Source organism: Heliangelus exortis, chromosome 12 (assembly GCF_036169615.1).
Source record: "Heliangelus exortis chromosome 12, bHelExo1.hap1, whole genome shotgun sequence".
Lineage (NCBI taxonomy): Eukaryota > Metazoa > Chordata > Aves > Apodiformes > Trochilidae > Heliangelus > Heliangelus exortis.
The window spans coordinates 9,232,922-9,252,843 of NC_092433.1; the positions used below are offsets into that span (position 1 = coordinate 9,232,922).

At 37.8% G+C, this 19,922-nt stretch overlaps 1 protein-coding gene across 37 annotated transcripts in view; it reads left to right on the forward strand.

Annotated features, from left to right (window-relative positions):
* The window catches only part of SLMAP (sarcolemma associated protein), a 77,988-nt gene extending 66,268 nt beyond the window's left edge, over positions 1-11,720 (forward strand). For 19 of the 37 annotated variants that reach the window (XM_071755873.1, XM_071755892.1, XM_071755880.1 and 16 more), the window contains 5 exons: positions 999-1,319; positions 2,542-2,659; positions 3,490-3,661; positions 4,970-5,104; positions 9,726-11,720. In XM_071755873.1, the coding sequence (XP_071611974.1) occupies positions 999-1,319; positions 2,542-2,659; positions 3,490-3,661; positions 4,970-5,104; positions 9,726-9,815 (836 nt within the window). In that variant the 3' untranslated portion in view covers positions 9,816-11,720. Of the gene's footprint in view, positions 1-998; positions 1,320-2,541; positions 2,660-3,489; positions 3,662-4,969; positions 5,105-8,589; positions 8,680-9,725 lie in introns of all 37 variants that reach the window. The other 18 variants (XM_071755875.1, XM_071755894.1, XM_071755882.1 and 15 more) reach the window with 1 other exon arrangement.
* Positions 11,721-19,922: the final 8,202 nt, after the last annotated feature.

Below are 19,922 nucleotides of genomic sequence, written 5' to 3' on the forward strand. Positions count from 1 at the left end.
TTAAGAACTTGGTACTCTTCTTCTCAGAGCAATTCTTCATTAAGTTGCTGCTTTCTCCCATGTTAAAGCCCAATGAAATACATGCGAGCTTTGTATTCTTTAAAACGCTGAACAAAGACACTAAGCAAATTAAACACTTTGTTTCCATTAGTCAGTTCTAACTATAATTTGTTTTTTCTTTCATGCTTCCCTTTCCTCTGTACTGCACTTTTCTTTTTCAGCTGTTTGCACTGGATGCTATTTGCATGCATGTTAATGAGAAATTGTTATGCTCAGAGAGGAGGTGTGTTCAGTAATGAAACAGTTCTGAATGGGAATAATTTGTAAGATTTACTTCATGAAGAAATGTAAAATAACCTAGTGTGTATGTGACTGATGTGCATTTGCAGTAAACTGTAAATGCTAAAGGACTTCTTAAACTTAAGTATATATGGTGCAGCTGACATTTCCAATTCAAAATTAATCCTGTGCTTTTAAAGATATTTTTTTCAAAGAAGTGAACGGCTGGAGTAGAAATTAGACTCTGTGCCTCAAGTATTAACAGACACCACAAGTTAACTGCTGCCTAGGCAAACATTACTGATGTAGCTTTGTGACTGTTTGGCTTGTCACAGAAGCTTTTTGGGGTTTTTTTCCTCTTTTCTCTCAAGCCCCACAGTATCCTTTTTGTGTAATACTTGTTTTGCTTACAATGATGTTGAATCCTGATCTTCATGATTTTGGAGTTCCTTCAGTATCACACACACACACAACACAACCCTGTCTAAGATAGCTTTGTCCAGCAAGAATCCTTGTTTATTTTAACTCTGTAATAGATGACCACACATACATGTCTCTTTAAGGGTACAGCACTTTACAAGATTAGTATATTTTTTCAATTGCATTATGATTCTTTAGTCCTATTAAGCATCAACATTGTTTTTGGAATGGTTACGGTTTTTAGATTTTTCTGTAAAAATCTGTTTTTCAAAATACTGACGTTAATGTATACTTTCCAGCTCAGTTGGGAAGATTACAAGAAGACATTGAAAATCTTCGTAAGGAAAAGGAGAGTGAAGTTTCAAGCACTCGAAATGAACTCGTCAGTGCTCAGAATGAGATTCTGTCTCTTCAACAAGTAGCAGAAAAGGCAGCATCAGAACGAGATACTGATATTTCTGCCTTGCAAGTTGAGCTGCAAACAGTGCGAGCGGAACTTGACCGGTGGCGGAAAAATGCCTCAGATTATGAAAAAGAAATTGTCAGACTGCAAGATAGTTTTCAGCTCAGATGTCAGCAGTGTGAAGATCAGCAAAAGGAAGAGGCTACTCGCTTAAAAGGTACTTAATTAAAAGGATGTCACAGTCCAGTGCCAACAGAAGTGTACTCAGTCTGATCAATGTCAGTTACGCAAATCACAGTTTGTCTCTCTAGTCATTTACTGTGTCTATATATACACACATATGTATTTATATATATGTGTCAGGCCTTGTAGTATTAAGAAAGCTGTTATGTATACTTCCTTAGATAGTAATTGTCAGCTATGGCTAAATTAGCTTAGGTACTGTTTGATATTGAAAGTAGATGAAGTATAATTGCACTTTAAAAAGATGGAAAACTTGTATTGTTTGAAGGATTGATACTGCCACAGATTTCCAAAGGGGCTTGTGTACCTTCTGTTTAATTTAAGTGCTTAAATGGGTAGCTTCACTCAAGTCAAATAACTGTATATTTATGACCTAATAAAACTGTTAATCGTAACATAAAAATGTTAAATTTAAAATGGAAGCTTTAGTCTGGGTGCATGATGTAGAGATATATAAATATGTTGTGCTGAGCCAGCACAGGGCCTCTTCTAGGCTCATTCATTTGCAATTCACTTTACCTGTAATGCATCCCACATCTCCTGAGGACTGTTTGAAAGCCACTGCTGCAGGCCTATAGCTTCAGATCTTGAAAATATGCTAAGAGAGTTCAAAAGCTCATGCTGAGACTTCATACATGCCACAAAGAAACTAACGTGTAAAATATGCTTTAAATTCTGAAGCAGTTAATCTTTGTGCAGTTCAGTGTCTGGCACTGTGTTCCTAAGACATGTATAGCACTCAGTTTTATCTGGTTTACCAGGGACTGATTTATTTCACTTTCACCCCTTATTTACTGCTTTAAACATTCTGTTCCATGGGGCTGAGGCATGGTATCCTGTGATTCTAGTTGTTTACTATTTTTAAGTCTGGGAAATTATTTTCTTCAAATACTTTGTTGTTTCTGAAATACTAGAGTAGACCCATAAACAGGCTGTTCTTTACTCCTCTGTGCCTGTGAAAAAGTTCACATTAAGAAAAAGCCAGTAGCCTATTCAATGGCTCACAAACCTCATAATACTAGAAAATATTGTAATGTTTTATAGGTGCCCCTGAGAGAGTTCATGTGACATGATTATAATCAAATACATATGGAATTTATGACTGGTATCAACTTTTCCTCCATTTATTAGCTGGTGATACTTGAAGCAGTAGTGAAATAATTTTACTCAATTCAATTCAATTTTATTCACTGCAGGTGAACTTGAAAAGTTGAAGGCAGAGTGGAGTGCCCTGGAAGCTGAATGTGTTACACTAAGGAAGAAAAATACCTTGCTTACATCTGAACTCCAGAGACAAGAGAAGGAGCTTTCTAGGTAAGGACACAGTGGATTTATCATAGGAGCTGGTTTTTTTTAATTCCTAAAAGGGATACAACATGTCTGATGGTGTTTCTATTTGAAACTTTGGAATTTCATTTCTTACTGATTTTTTTTTTTTTTTTTTTATTTTTTTTTTTTTTTTTTTTATAGTATTGAGTAGAACACACTTTCGTGCCAAATTGTTATACCAATCTGTTTTGCATATTTTTCATATGAAAGGTTAAGCAAGCAAATGCAGAATTTGCATAATGAAAATATGCAAGATCTCTCCCTTATTTTTCTTTCTGTTCTGCAAGTATGAGTTATCACTACTTGGTTATCATGCTGAAGTTTTGGCTTCATTTAGAGCTTTCTATGAGTATTGCACAATTGTACTAAACCCTTGAAGAGTATACTAGCTATTAGTTTATGGAACTGGAGAAAGCAAAGTGTGTCCATAAACTGGTTAAATACTAACAATCTTAGACAGATTTCTCATTGCAAATCTGTTTCATAATGCTTTGGAGTTAATAATGCTTAGTGAATAATAAAAAATAAGAATTAAAAGTTTTGAATGATAAATTATTTCGATTCTAGATTATAATGGTGTAAGCATTATACCATTCTGCTGTGTGCATATATATAAAAGCAAGACTATGGCCAGCCTTCTGTGTCATTGCTTTGTATAGGAAGATAATGGTTATTTGTACTTTTATGATTTCTCTAGGTGGGTATTTCCATATCAAATACATAGGACATTTTGGAGGATGAAAAGTGCTTAAAAATTAATGTATTGTTTCTTTAAATTCAAAACCCAAGGAACCAATTGGATTTTGTCTTTTCAGCTCTCAGAAACAGAGCTTAGCGCTAACCAGCGATATAAGTGTTCTTGAAATGTCTCGAAAGGAACTTGAAAATCAGATGGGATCTTTGAGAGAAAAACATCAGCGGGATGCAGATAGTCTAAAAAGCCAACTCAGTGAAGCTGAGAGTCAAGCAAAAGATGTTCAGAAAGAGGTAACAAAGTACTATTTCTGTTTTGAGATAATACAGTTCTCAATGGCAGCAAAGTTCAAAGGAAAAATATAAGACTTCTAGAAAATAATCTTTTTCATATTTTAGTGCAAGTACTTTTATGGTAGCTAATAATATATAAACTGGGAGTTAAATCTTGGAAGACTTCAGATAAAATGACTGCATGTGCTTTGCGAGCTTCCTGAAGTTTTCTTTCATGCATTACCTTGGTGCATTTAATTTTAAGCTGCAGACAGCTTAAATAAAGCCGTATTAAGAGTCTTCTTGGATGTCACGATGTAGAGTTTCATTAGCTGTTATGAATCAAACTCAAGTCTTTTTACACAGTATGATCCTTCCAAGTTAGCTTTGAACTCTCTCGTGTTTGACAATGGGACTACACATTCTTTATAAAGATTATGACTGGAAGAAGGCCATAGCCTAACAATTCCTTGCATTTTTTATGAGCATTTTGAGTGGCATTTTCCCCAGTTACTGTTTTTAGTTTCTTTTGCAGTCCTTTTCTTTTATTATTAATTTGTCCATGTCGCATTCCTTCCTGGTCTTGTTTGTCTGTTTTTTGTAATCTGATGCACTTGTGAAGATGCCTGACCTTTTAAATTTGTGGTAAACGCCTGTACTCAAAGTCATTAGTTCTGTCCTTACTAATCCCTGTCATGTCGACTACAAGTAAGGTAATGATCTATAAAAAAAATTGAAGGTGAGCAAGCTGCTCATACTGTAGGAGTGAGACACATTCACCCCTGTTGTTTGTTCTTGACCCACACCAAAGGTTACAGAAGTATAATAATAAGACTTTTTTTTAATGCCTTTATTACTCTTATGTTTGAGTTTGCTATGTGTGAAAAGGGTTTGATTTGCTTCATACAGAATGTTGATTTTTGCACCTATTTGATTGGTATAGATAATTATGCTACAACACAGATACAATAACCACTGTTTAAATGTGACTCCTTGTTTCCCTGTTTCTTGTTCTGTCTTCATCATTTTTACAATTCTTTCCAGTATGATAATGAATAATTGTTTGGTAGGAGAGATGATGTAAGACCTTGTATATACTTCATATTTGGTTTTGGTAATCCTAGTCCTCTTAAGTCAGGAACAAAATATTCATTTAGAAAAGAAGATAATCTAAACTAAGATTTTTCTACCCTGCTTTTTTGAAGAATGTATACTGATCCAAGGTGAGGTACTCTATGCAGATGACAGGAAAGGAAGCTGTGTGCTAAGCAAATGTAAGCATGTGTGGGGTGTTCAGGAGTCTGTAGACTGTTTTCTCTTTGCCTTTAGTATGAAAGAACACAGACTGTGCTCTCAGAGCTGAAGGCGAAGTACGAGATGGCTGAACAAGAAAATCAGTCACTCACAGAAGAACTCAAACAATGTAAAGAAAACCTGAAGCTGCTACAAGAAAAAGGAAACAACGTAAGTCCATACAAAATATGTGGGGGAAGTCAAGTTATGAGACCAGCAGTTCTGTTGATTGAGGGGAATATATAAGTGTTAAATAGAGAAGGACCAACTTAAAAAAGGGGGAGGGGGCTGTTTACTACATTATATGCAAAATTTCATTCCATTTGTACTACCAGTGCAGATTTGCAGGTCATTACTTTTACAATTGTGCATGCAGTTTAAATTTACAGTTGTGTGACATTTTGAAATGCAACCTTAGATATCTGCCCTCTTGAAAACATCTGGCTTAAATGCTAGTGAACAATAACTAAGAAAAACTTTGATTTCAGAGAGTGTTACATGGGTAAAAGCTGAGAAACCTGGATCCAAATGAATTGAGCAATCTTTTCCACATATATTAGTGTTTATTACAATGGATGTTCCCTCCTAAGTCTTGCTCATGCTTCTTAACAGTGGTTATTCCTGATCGGCTCATGCTTTAAACAGTGCAGTTGAACTGTCTTTCCTATTCACTAATGAAAATATTTTCCTGTTGCAATTAATCTCAGAGGCTGTATCCTTAGAATTGAGTTTACAGCTAGGAAAACTTTATACCAAGATTACTGAAATCCTCCAAGTGTTAAGGGTGTGGCAAACATTTTATGAGGTGGTCATAGCCTTATTTTAGGTACCTTACTGGAGTGGGATGCCTGGCTTATTGTCTTCTTGTACTACTTCTATGATTACTGAACAACTCCTGCAGTGGACAGTACATAGCAGGAGAATAATGGAGGTTCCCTAATAGCCTTTTAGAAAACTATTTCTGACTATAAAGGAAGTTTTACAGGTAATCTCCTCTAAAATCAGGTGGCTACTAGATGCCCGGAGTTTGTATGAATACCCTTGCCATAGCCCATTACTGAATGTAAGCCCCTAACATAGTGGAGCTGTCACAGATGTGAAGACTTTGAAGCCCTTCTCACTTTTTTCAGCCATATTTTCAGGAATATCATGTCATAATTCTCATGGAACTGGATGACAATTCTTCTGCAATGGCCAGGCAATATTGAGTTTCTATAATAGGCAGAAGTCAAGAACAACCAACTGAAAAACTCCCATTCCAGTAGAAGAGATCATACTGAATAAATAATTGTGTGGGTTTTTTCTTCTCTTTAAAAGCATTAACCTCAGAATTAAAATGGAAAATCAGGGATAGTAGAGGGAAGAAATACTGTAAAGGGAACTGGAACACCTGATGCAAGTGGAAAAGCTTGCAAACTAAGGGAAATTTTATGAAGACTTTGAAGTGAGTATTTAAATGAAATCAGGAACCACAGCAGTTGCCAAAATCTGCTTCCAGAGGAGGCGTTAGTTAGGGCAGTTGAAACTGGGAGGTCAGGGTGTGATGAAGTGCATCCAACCATATAAGGACTTGCAGGAAAAGGTTGCTGTTCAAGCAAGTATTACTCACAAAACATATCTATCTTGTGATTATTTGAAGCATCATGGATACTGGGCTGAGTTCCAAGGTCAAATTTTTCAAGTACCCTTGTACCCTTATGCTGGAATCTTTATTTGTTACTTCATTTCCAAGCATAGTGTCCCATGGAAAGTGACTTCCCACTGTGCACTGTGGGATTTGTTCCTTTTTGCAGTTCATCTGCATCTGAGTTGGTATATTTTCATATTCTAATACATGATGCACATTTTTGATGAAGCACAGACTTACATGCTCTTTGACAATAAAGAGATTTTTTTATAGATTGATAAGTTTGTGGGGGGTGGGAGAAATGAGTTGTTTGGAAGCAGTTTGATTTAGGGAGGTGGGTATTTATCATCTGTTTCATTAGCCAAGATGCCACAACTATGAATGTGCATAACTTAAAAAAATAAAGCCCAAAGAAGTAATTTTTCCATAGAATTGTTCAGTGAACTAGCAAATGTTGGATAATGCAAGACTTCTGTACTTCGTTTGGGATATCATTTAAATATTCTTTATGCCTCAGGTTTGCTTTTAAAAACATTTTGTGTTCTAAAACGCTTAGCAGTGTGGTTGTACTACTTGTGCTTGCATGCTTGTAGTCACTGATTATCTCCTGATGTGCTTTATATGACAGATTTGTTTATGTGAATGGTTTGAGAACATCAGCTGCTCTGGTTGACGTAAATTCTGGCACTTGTTTGAACACTGCTGTGATTATTTCTACCGATGCTTTCTGTGGGAAGGTGGCACTCTGATTGTGGCACCAATGACACAAAAATAATCCTGCATGAAAATTACTTCAGTAGTTACACATAATTTGTCTACTAAATTTTTCCCTTGATTAAAACAATTTTGAATGGAATGGCAGAGACTAGATTGCCTTCTAAGATTCCTGTTTTGAACCGTATCAGATATTTCATGATTAAGTGACTTCTACAAAGTCATAACAGGATGAGATTTTATTAATGAATCACAATGGTTTAGGAAGTATTCAAACACAAATTTATTATTTATTTAGATGACTGAACAAATCTAGGTGGTTTCAGCACAGAAAAAGTTCTTAAGAAAGTATTTAGTTTGAACTTAACCTCTGTTTCTGTGTGTGTGCACAAATACATAGGCTAGGATGCAAAGAAAGCAGATGTCGTCCAAGGACAGCTTAAAGTATTTGGGTCCTTTTTTGCTTATAATTTATCATGTTATGGATAGAGGCTGTCCATCCAGAATGTGAAGTAGTTTACAGTTAATTGAAGGTAGCTGAGAAAATTTGTAGGTGGTTCCAATGAGGCCATAAGCTAAATGAACCCTGCAGTCTTGCCAGCTGGTAGTTTGGCCCACATGCAACATTTGATCAATGTTCAGAATTGCATTTGGTCAAAAGGCTGATGACCTGGCCAAAGATGCTGATCTTTGTGTTACCTCTTAACAGAAATTCACTTCCCTGCTTTATAGTGACTTAGTGTTGATTATACAGTCAGGTTACAGTCTCACAGGAATATCTCTACTACTGGGATTGCCTGTGGACATTATTGTAATTGATTCACAATTGCAATTGATTCAGTGGAGGAAAAAGATTGTTTTTCCTAGAGGCTGGTGATGGAAAATGGGAAAGGCTGATGTGCAAGGAATGAAGAAGTAACTGGAAAAATTAAATATCTGGTGTGAGGTTTTTTTCTTGAAGAAATCCAGATGGGATTTCCTCTTACTTGGAAAAACTAAAATAAACTCTAAGTAAGAAACAGGCAAATCAATTTAAGATTTGTATCGGTTTTAAGTGCTAAATTCCAGGTTGTGACAAGAGGTCTCTTAGAACATTTTCTGCTTACTTCCCCTCATTTTTAAACATCCTTGTTCATTTAAGTAGAATGGTGTACTAACTTTGTATACCAGATTAGATAATGCTGTATTGTGTTAGATGTCTTTAATACATTTCAATTAAAACAAAACTCACTGACTTATTTTCCCCTCTCTAAATCACCTTTACCTGATTGATTTATAGCACAAAGTGATTTTTAATATCCCTTCCCTTCTTTAGCCTTCCATATTACAACCCGTCCCAGCCGTATTCATCGGCCTAATCCTGGCTTTCCTGTATTGGTGTTACGGCCCATTGTGGTAGAGAAAGGTACAAGCACTACTGTTCAGTCAATGTATGTTTGTCCCTCTCACCTGTTTGTGCCATTTCTGTATAAAATAGTGCATGGTGAAATGCTCACAGGTATTTCCTTACCTGAAGCAAACCCTTCATTTAATATGCATTCTGTTGATACTGATGAGCTTAGCAATCAACTAATCATTTAACTTACGTGTGATTTCTTGATTTCTAACAATGAATTTTGTCCTAACTCGTTCTGAATGTGCATCGTCTAACTCAATCTCAGTCACTTTGTCTTCAGCAAATGGGCTACCTTTTGCACAATGCTGCGATGCTAGGGCCTGTAAGAAAACTTAATTGCTTACTTAACTAAGAAAAATGAAGAGTTTGCCTCTAAATAAAAAACAAGCTTTGGTTACTATTTATGGACTAAGAAATTCCTCTCTGGCTCTAAACACCTATATTTTTCTCACTGTTGCTATGAAGAAGATGGAAAAAACCAAAACCAAAACAAAACAAAGGAGAAATAGGTGGTTGGTTTGTATTCTGAACTCTCAGCTTGCATTTTCTCTAACGTGTCTCAATGTGTCCTCCTGTTAAAATGCTATTGTTGTCATTACATGTTGTGACAATCCATTTGAAATTATGTTGTTAGGACCTGCTACATAAGAACCTCATAGATCTGGATTGAAACATTCAAAAGTTAAAGATGTTGGTACTGTGTAAACCTGTATCTAGCGATTCCTTGGCACTAGGGATGTTTTAAAACATCTTAAGGCCTCACATACTTAATAGCAGATTTCTTTGAGGTATGTACAGTAATGAAGCTGGAAATATGGAACGCCCAAAACTCCTGATGATGATGCTCAGTCATGAAGAGCTGTGGATTTCCCTTTCCTAGGGAAACCTGGTTCACTGTGGTGCTCTAAGTCAGGACTAGCCTGCAGTAGGGCTCGTGGGTAACATTTTAGTGATGCCTATCAACAGGTATTCAGGACTTTCAGGAACCACGGGGTAAACTGATTAGTATGAATTAGAACAAATATGATATTGATTTTTTTTTTCTTTCCACACAGAGACAATGGCCTTGGATGCCTGTGATGGCAGCTTTGGTTGCTGTGACAGCCGTGGTGCTGTACCCAGGCCTAACCAGAGCTTCTCCATGAGAACTGTTGTTGAATCCATACACCGTCCTCCCTTTAGAAGCTGGCAACATTCATATACTGAGGGAAAACAGTTTAATTCTCTTCCTTTTTACCTCTTAATACAGCACAGCTCTGCGTGAGAACAGCAGTAGGGTCATTTGCTTTAAAGTGTATAAAATGTATTTGTCTATAAAGAGGGAATAAAATTGTGATTCATCATACTGTGAGCAATATTGTTGCTTACAATTTCATGCAAGTTCTAAAATAGTATGTTGGGATTCTGAATACTATAATGGTGGCCTAAAGTAGGCTTCTTGGTACCAAAATATTTATAATGGCTAGGGTTGTGGACACTTACTTTAGAATCCGATTGCCAGATATAAAAGGAAAACCACACTTCTGAATTGGACACCCAAGCCAAGTACCCTTGCAGATACTTGGAAAACAGATGCAGTGTGCTCAGTGCCTTTCAGTATGATCTTTATTTTTTTTTTTTTAAAAAAAAAACAAAAAACACAAAAATGAAAAAAGAACAAAACAGACAACAAACTGGTATATACCATTTTACTTGCTGTTAGTCACTGAGCTGTTGGGAACAAGACTTAAGAAAACTATCATGCCTTTTGAAGAAAGCATATTTTTCTTTGATATGGATTGCTTTATTAATGATTTTTAAGAATAGACACAATTCATGTCCAGCCTTAAAGAGAGAGAGATATTGATGGTGAAGACCAGCCTAGAGTATTTAGTGTGAGCGTGTGCGAGTGTAAGCATGTGTGTATCCTTGAGTGAGCTAAGGTATTTCTGGGAGCAAGTACTTGGTCATTTGATGGACATAATGCAGTGATTCAACTTACATTAACTTTAGTTTGAATGTAATTTATTAAATTTCATATATTTAAAAAGATGCATTCTTTGAAAAGTATGAATACTTTCTCACATACCATATGTATCAATTTATTTTTTCAGTCATTTGATACTTTCTGACTTGAGCTGGATAAGCTCTTTAGATAAGCTTTTGTTGATGTAACTTTATTAAGCAAGCTGCTACAGTATGTCTGTGATTAGCTGAAAAAAAAGAATCTAAGATTCATAAAATACTACAAAATTGGAATTATATACCTGATGTTGTATTTTCAGGTTAAGATGATTTTAATTTGGTAGTAAAATTTTGTGCATCCTCATTACATGGCTGTAAGTATGATGCAGTGGTCCCCATTACAAAGTTTATTTTCCTTATCTAAGTACTATAGCTACTGCTATTTGCTGACTTGTGGTGGGAGTCACTGTAGTTAGTGCTGAATTAAATGTAGACTGTCGTTGTCTTGTTCAGCTCAACAGTTCTGTCAAAAAAATTTAATAAAGATTTAATATGCTGAAGAATGGTAAAGTAAAATGGCTCTGCTAAAGGAAACTTCAAAATAGGGAGGTAATCTCAGCAATTGAATTGGCTTTAAAAATGTTATGGCAATCGACAGATAGTTTAAATATTTAAATAGAAATTTAGCATATAATTTACTTTGTCAGGTTTTAAGGGTCATTGTCCTTTAATTAAAGGTTCTATCTAAAGTTACATGGGATTTGGTAATGGGAGGATTATTAGCTGGAAAAAATAGTCCACAAGCAACTTATAGTAAATAAATACTGTTATTTAGTTCATTCATTTCATCCTTTTCAGTTGCAGGAAGCCACCCAACCACAGAACACTCGTATGCCAGTGGTACTTAGTACCTCTTGTATATAGGTTATTGCAAATATTGTTCTGAAATGCTTAACTTCAGAATTACATTTTTTAAAGTAAATAATTGTTTTAAATCTATTTTGTAAAGATATAAAAATACAATAGAATTTCTGGAGTACAGATTAAACTATTTGCACTAACACACGTGATGTGCATGATTTAATAAAATAACTTTACTCTCCCTATGCATGTTTGAGTTGAATGTCATTTAAAAAAAAAGATTCATGCTAAGTTTCTTTTGCGCTAGATATTGCCACAGTTAATAGGCACAGTGTCTGCAGCATGTCCAACTATAGCAAAAGATTTTTTTTTTAATCTTGTATTTCATGTTTGCACTGGTTTATATTTTTGTCTAGCTGATCTGTCTCCTGGTTGTGATTTTCAGAAAGAAAGGTGGTGCAGAAAGGCTTGGGAGAATTATTGACATTGGGGGGGGGGGGAAAAACATTTCACAGCTGAAGGGTGGCTTGTCCCTGTGGCAGGGATTGTGAGGTGGGAGGAGCACTGGCTGCAGATAGAGGGGCAATAGTGGAAAGCCCTTCCAGAGGAAGGGAGCCTGATGCTGCCTCCTCTCTTCTATAGCATCAGCAGCTCCCTGTTTGTCCCTCTTTCAGCTACAGTTTTTTTTCCAGTTGATTCTGTTCCCTCCTTCCTGCCAGCAGCATGTAGACATGGTGTGAGGAGGTGGAGTGGTGCCTGCTGGAGCAGTGGTCTCTCCTGGCTGGCAGTGGGGAAGGTGCTGAGTTCCCTGGGACCAAGCTTGGGGAGGGCCCATGCTGCAAGTAGGTCCCCCATACTGAGCAATGCTGTCTGTGACATAAGTTTATTCTTATATTAAAGACAAATATTGTGTTTTCAGAATCTTCAGAGCGTCAGAGATGAAAAATGAGACCCAACATGGCTGTATTAAAGGAGAAAGATTTCTAGTTTCATTATGTGCATGTGTGCATATTTCTGTTACATCCACAGGGACATAGTGCACATTGCATGGGGGTTTGTGCTTACCAAATATACCTGTGGTTCCCTAATACAGTGCCTTTCCCAGGAGTTCTTGACATTTGCATGTTCAAAATGATCAAGAATGAGCTAAACTTCACAGTTCACTCTTTTATTGCAAGAATCCCTGGAGAAGGATTGGATAACTGGGAAGTTGCTTTTCTTCAGTGCTTTGACACTAAAGCAACAAATGAAGTTATTTTGCAAGCACTCTTTGCACAATTTTTTTTTGTTGTTGCTACATTTGTTCATAGTAAATGTGTGTACTCTTTTCATGTTTAGGTTCATTCTTTTTAGTTGTGAGGCTTAATTACCTGAGCCTTGGAGTTACTGTAACGAGCAGCTTTTCACAAACATGTAAGATTTTCTAAGTCTACTTGTAAAATAAGTGTTCTGAGCTTGCACTGAAGTTTGAGGTTTTAAAATGGTTCCTCATACTAGAGAAAAGAGTTTATGGGTTGTTAGTTCAATTTGAAAGATTTAATAAAATATGTGAACACTTCTTCAGCTTTGTCCTGGTGTCCTGACTGAGACAAAGTTTTAAATTCTAGAAGAATTCTGCCCACATGGGAATTACAACAGCAGGCCTTCTCTCTAAAAGTATAAATATATAACATATAAAAATATATAATTTAAGTTTCCTTTTTCTTGTAGCTGAATTAAATGCGTTCTTCCAGGGGCTTTGCCTGATCCTTCTTGCAAAATCTCTAGAATTTTTGGTGCTAAATGGAGAGTTGTGAGCATGCACAACATATTGCAAAGTTTTCTCATAAAACAGTGTGAGACCTAGTATCAAATGACTGCTGGCTGAAACAAAGGCAATCAGTGCATGTACTTTGGGGGTATATTCCCAATTTATTTTTCTTTTTCTAATCAAGTCTTCTTGTTACCTGTTCAAATTTCCAGTGTGCTTTACTTAAGATTTTGAATGTCTTCTGCCTTAATCTGTAGGGTTCTACCACTTGCAAGAATCATATCTTCAGCTTGAATCTTCTCCATGATAAATCCACTGCTGAGATTCATCCCACCAGCAGCATCTGAGTGCTTTAAGACACCAGAGCACCACAACAGCTTGGAAGCCACTGTAGTTTGCACCAGCTCTGCAGCTGGAGCTGTCTGCTTTCCACCAAGGGTCTTGTTTTCCCTCCAGCTTTTCATCCACCATTAATACTTCATTAGCAACAACCTCAGGATTTTGAGTCTTCATTAATATAGCATATGGTCATATGAAAGAATTGAAAGCCATATTATCTCCCTTTGTTACTCAGCCATAAGTCTCTGGATCTGAAGGGTGATAGCTTCCAGCAAACAGTTGCATTGAATTCCTCAGGTCCATCTTATTTATTTATCCCAGTCCCTCTCTGCATATACTTCTGGACACAAAATTTCTTCCTTTCTCCTCTGGTGGGGAACTGGGCTGCAGAATGGTTCTCCCAGTTGTTCCTGCCTTTATTGGTTTGTAGGTTGTGCCAGTCACTCAAATTAGTGAGCAAAGGTTTGCCCACACAGCCCAGTTCTTCTCAGAGAAAGGTTTGCATCTGCTATGGCTTAAAAAATAGTGGGTGCTACCAGTATTGGACTAAGGGCTCCCAGAAGTAGAAGGCATATTAGCAATTGAAACAATGATGCTGGTGGCAGTGGCCATCAGGGGCTCACATCTGCATTTGTTGGTAATGGCAGAGGGAATTCCTATCTCATTGCTTTTCTGGATATCACAGTCATGTAACTTCACTGACTGATCTCAGCATCAGAAGTGTAATGTCAAGAAGTCAAGCATTTATAGTAGGAAAAAAGAAGTCTTGGTTTAAGAACTTGAGGTAGAGAATCAGACACCTCTGTAGGTAAGTTACCTGAGCAGCTCAAACAAACCCTCAAAACCCCAACCCCGTGCTTGAGGGTTTGGCTGCCATCACTGCATTTCAATAATCTCTCTTGGAGGATGTCCTGCTACTGCAAATGTCCTGATCCAGGGATTTGCCATACTGTGATCAAAATACCTTCCAATCTTTCTTTGTATGAATGGATTGAATTTCTTAACTTTTTTTTTCTTAATCCCTCTAGTTTCTGTTGTCAACTTTTAAAACTATTTCTTATGTTCTCTATGTTGTTTTTTTGAAAAGTAGATGCCAGAACAGAGCGTGTTCTTACAGTAATGACCTTACTAATGTCATATAAATAGATAATAAGCTCTATATCCTGCTCTGCTATTCTTATTTGGCTGTCTACCAGAACCCTTTGGCGGATTTACTGACTTCTAGCATTTGGATTTTAAAGTTGTGAATCAAATCTGTGCATTCCTTGCATTATCCCACCCATGTGGTATCTGACTTTGCAATATTTTTTTGTTAAAAAACACTGTGAGCAGGCAGTCCAAGGCAGCAACCTGTTCCTATTGCAGTTCAGCACTTCTTCAATAGTTTGGGTTTTTTTTTTTTTCCCATTCAGTATTTAACACAGATAACTACTGAAGCTGTTCTAGATTAGTGATCATACACTGTTGAGTGGTTGTCAGCCAAAACCAGATCCCTGCAGGACAGTACAGAAAACACTTGCAGAATATTAACTTCACTTGGATTTTGCAGTCTGTCAGTTGGCTTTTGATGCAGATTATTTGGTACAGTGTTAGTGGTGTAGTGATCACTTTTAATCATAGAATCATTAAGGTTGGAAAAGACCTCTAAAATCATCAAGTCCAACTGTCAGAATTTATAAAAGTGAAATTTTACTTTAAGGCAGTTTGACAGGCATTAATTATTCTACGTTCTTTCATTCCATGCTGACTGCATCCCAGAGGTTACTCTACCATTTGCTTAGATCCTAAGGTGAAGCAAAACCAGTCCTTTTCCCAAAGCCATACATTTTGTTCTCTTCCCTCAGCCACACTGTGGTGGTGTCAGTTACTGCTGCTTCCCTCTAGAAGGCATTTCTAAGTCTAAATTATCGATGTGAATACGTTTAAGTTTTCCAGTCTACTCAGTTGAGGTCAGCATTATTCCCAGAGCTGGAGATGTAACACTTCCAAGGCCCTGAGGGCGTGTGTGCATGTGTGTACATGGCTGTTCTGAGGCTGCACTTGCATGTGGTGACAGATCATGATCACTCATGTTTAGCAATCATGAAAATGGAGATGTAATTGAGATTATAAAATCATTTTCTGAGCTATTGGAATAGAGATACTAGTATGGAGATATATTATAGGTGATATATTGAAAATATGGATATGCTTCAAAGTGTGTAATCTCTTTATTAATGATGAAGATAAAAATCCAAAGCTTGGTTTAAACTAAAAGCAGCTTTTTCAGACCTGCTCATATTAATCAGTTACTTGAGAGAAAAAGTTTAAGTGATCAATTCACTCTGTCCTATTGGAATAAAATTTTTCCAAAAGTAGCCCATATTTGTTTCAGTACCCTCTGTTAGGAAATGTTTTTGTTTTTTGTTTTTTGTTTTTTTAAACACCTCGGACATACTATGAGTGTAAAGTACTGCCTTTGATATGGAATGGATTTACTATTTCAAGCTTTTTGTGCTAGATCATTTATGAAGTTTATATTCTATTTATATTTCTTGTAAGGAGTTCTTGCTCTGGAAAATACTTTATTGATTGTCATCAGTTTTGATGTGACAAAAGTTGTCTTGAATAATATAGTGGCTCTTATTTAAAAATGTTCCAAATATGCAATATGTCTTTCGGGATGAATAAATGGTAAAAAATATGGGAATAAATTTACAACAGAACAGAAAGCTGATTTGTATTGTATCTAGTCTTTCATTCAGCCCAACACCAAATTTCAGCACTCCGCAATATTGGAATAATCTGTCACACTCTTTTATTGCAGTAGAAGACGAGTTACTAATTAATAAAATCTATTAGAACTTATTTGAAAATTGGAATCTGTTTACCTATTTCCTTTGTATAAATGGGGTTCACAGCCATATGACCATTTCTCCTTTCTGTGGTATAGTGAAGCAGTGCTCCTACAGGTCTGCATCCCACCCCAGGGAGAGAAGGGCTGGGACATGGGCTGTGGGTGTAACCTCAGTTTGTGTAGGGGCTGCATGTCTTGTAGGGACCAGACACCCTCAGAGTATAATTGATAGATCATCCTTTAAGAAAACCAGCATTCCTACAGTCTTTAACCTGCACTGTAAATTAGATGCAATTCTGGAGTTCTGGTCCAGTGCTGACTCAGAGGAAGGACATGTACTGAGTCACTGATACAGTTTTCAGCAAGTTTGAGCAGTTTGAGAAAGGGAAGTCTCCTCCCTGTTTGCTGTGTGGTTTGGATCCACCCCAGAGTGTAGTTTAAGTAAATGTGGTTCCACTTCAGACTGTGGTAAGTCCTGAGTCAGAGCCTAGGTAACTTGCCTCTCTTCTGTTTCTCTGTTTAAATAGTTAAAATCTAAGTTAACTTTAAAACATTCTACCAGATGCATTAGATGTTGGGTTTGTGGGGTTTTTTGGAGAGAAAAAAAAAAAAAAAAAAAAAAAAGCCTAAAAAAAAAGAGTAAAAAATATGTCTAGCTGCTCTTCATGGGATGCTGTTGATAGCAGAGATGACACCTAACATCTGCCAGTAACTTGGTCACAAATTCCTGACTCCATGTGCAGGGATCTTTTTCTTAGACCAAGGAAGCAAACACTGAATTAGTTTATTTCTGGGTGATGCTGTAGGTGAAAAGTGGTGAGCAAAAATGTTTTCTCATTCTTAAAGATTCTGTATCAAAATTGCAGACTAGTTAGGTGTGATGTTAAAGGCGTTTGGTTTTTTCTGTTGTTTGTGTAGCAGTCACAGTTGATGGGCAGTCTTTCTGTTGCAGAACTTGACTGTAATCCAGCTGTAGCTGGGAATTGCAGTAGACATTTCTTGCTCAGCTTTTTCCACTTAATTATTATAATGGCATGTAGGTGTGTTGCTGCTGACTGCTCTTAGATGGGCAAGGAAATTCATCATTGAAGACTTTGTAATGTATATCAAGATGGAAGATGAGACTACTGTCCTGGCAGAGATCTTTCTCAACTGAGGCACCTCAGTCATACTTGTATGCACATGGACTTGTGTAGCAGTGATATTCATTTGGTTCATTTAAATGAAATGGTTTCCAGTTCCCATGAAATACTGGAGATGCTAAAACATGTAAAGTTTTTTCTTCTAAAATAAAGAACAATAATTGGGTGTTGAATCTCATTCTGCAGTTGTATGGGTTAACTTTTTAATTTCTTAGACTGTAAGTAGGGCGTTGGCTTGATCCTGCTGGTCAAACACTTCTTCAGAAGATAACAATATTATTATTAGTTCAATTTTGAGCACATATTGGAGATCTTTGGTCCTTTTGGTTGCGAAGATACTGTGAAAATGTGAAGTTACAACTGTTTAATGTGAAGGTTGCTTCCTGCAGCCTCTGAAGAGCAAACTTGGAATGCAGTCTGTTTGTCCTGGTGAATGTTACTATTGATGTCCAGTGATCCAGGAGCGAACAGGCATCTGCAATTGAGAAGGATGACTCAAGACAGAGTCACATCCTGTTAAAGCTGGTTAGGAACACCAGGAACACTTCCCTCTTCTTCATTTTGACTGATAAAGCTGAAATGTATGCTGGTAGCTTACCTGTTACAAAGCATCTCAAGCTCAGTACTGTATTTGTGGAGGTCTTGGAGTCAAACTGACCACTTTCTGCTGGTTGTAGCTGATGCTGCCCCATCACTGAGTGGCATGGGTTCTTGAATCACGTGAACATTGTGGCAGAAGCAAGTTGGTGTAGCAAAGCATTGCATAAAACTCATCTATATAAATCTGTCATAGCAGAATGAAGCTTTGTGCTTGTCAATACAGTTTTAATGGGATAAGTTTAGGTAAAACTATTTCAAGCTTCTAAAATTCCACATGTTGGAAGGGTGAGGTTGGAGTTGAGATGTGTGGCCTTTGCTGTGTGCTCAAATCTCTGCTGAGGCACTTCTTAGTTTCCAAGAGGCAGTTTAAAAAGCTTCCCAAAATATATTGGCTGCCTCCCAATAGCTTTTAAACTGGCTTTGAGGCAGGAAAGGATTTGTTGTTTTTTTTTTCTCTTATTTCTGTGCTGCTTTGCTCATTATATGCCAAAGTGACTCTTAGGCAAGGAGCTTCTACAGATAGCTTGAGATGTCAAAACACAAAGTTGGGAAAGTAGTTTCCCAACAGCCTTCTGGAGGGAATCTTTGCTGGTAGTTGCTCCTTCTGTTTTCCCTCAAATATCTTGGGCTAAATAAATAAGTGACTGAAATAAGTGACTCCTAATCTTCAGTTATAGCCCTGTGTTACCTCCGACTATATCACCACAGCAGCCCTGTGCTTTGTGTGTGGTTGTTTTAGATTCACAGACAAGGCACCGCTGTCCTGGGATGTGTGGCCTGGCCTGTGTCACTGTGAGAAGTGACAGGAGGAAGTTCCAGGTGTCTTGAGAGGAAGGAAGTTCTGGGGAAACACTGTTTTGGGGAAAGTTCCCACACAATGCAAAGGAGAGGCATGGAGGGGATTGTGTGGGATCAGTAAGGAAAGGCAAAGTGAGCAGTTTTGGGAAGGTTGGGTTCCTGGCTTTGACCTTGAAGGAGAAAAGTACTTTTCAGTCCTTGGGAGAGCATCCCCATCTTCTTTGTTCCTGTCTGCTGCCCTGCTGTTTCCCACCCTCAGCTAACATGGTGGTGGGTGCAGGGAGGAGCTGGCCTGGCCTGGCTTTTGGGTGCAGTGAGATGGAAGGTCCTGTTGATACACTATGTGAGAGAGGGGCCTTGGGGACAATATCTGCCTTCCTGCCCTATGCCTGAACCTCATGGGAAGCCCACTCTATTCTTTTTCCCTTCCTGGCATTGACCTGTGGGTCAGCTGTGACCCAAGGCTTCCTCTGGCCTGTGTGAGGCCAACCAACCCCTTCCATCACTGCGTGAGAACCTGGCCAAGGGCTTCCCTCTCTCTGACTGCAGAAGACTCCTCCTGCTTTCTGCAACAACACAGAGATGACAGCGATCATGGCTTGCAGCATTAAGCAGGTGAACAATAAAGAAAGTAGCTGCCAGCTACGTGCAGAGTTTTCTAATTAGAGACACATGAGGTCTCTGGGAAGCAAAGGCTTTTGTCTCAGTAGTCACTGCTGCAGGAAACATTGTGGGGTGAAATTTGGTGGACATCATCTTGCAGTGTGCAGGCACGTTCTGTGCCGTGATGGCACAGTGCCCTGGCAGGTGTGAGCACAGCCCTTTGTAACAGCAGCTCTGCTGCTCACAGTGCCAGAACTTGGCTTAGGGCACAGTGGAAGGTGGACCGTGCCTGAGTACGTCAGGAGAAGGTAAGATCTGTGGACCTCTTGTGCTGTAGGAAGAGTGATGTTGGTGTCCGCACGTCCTCTGCGTGGTCTTA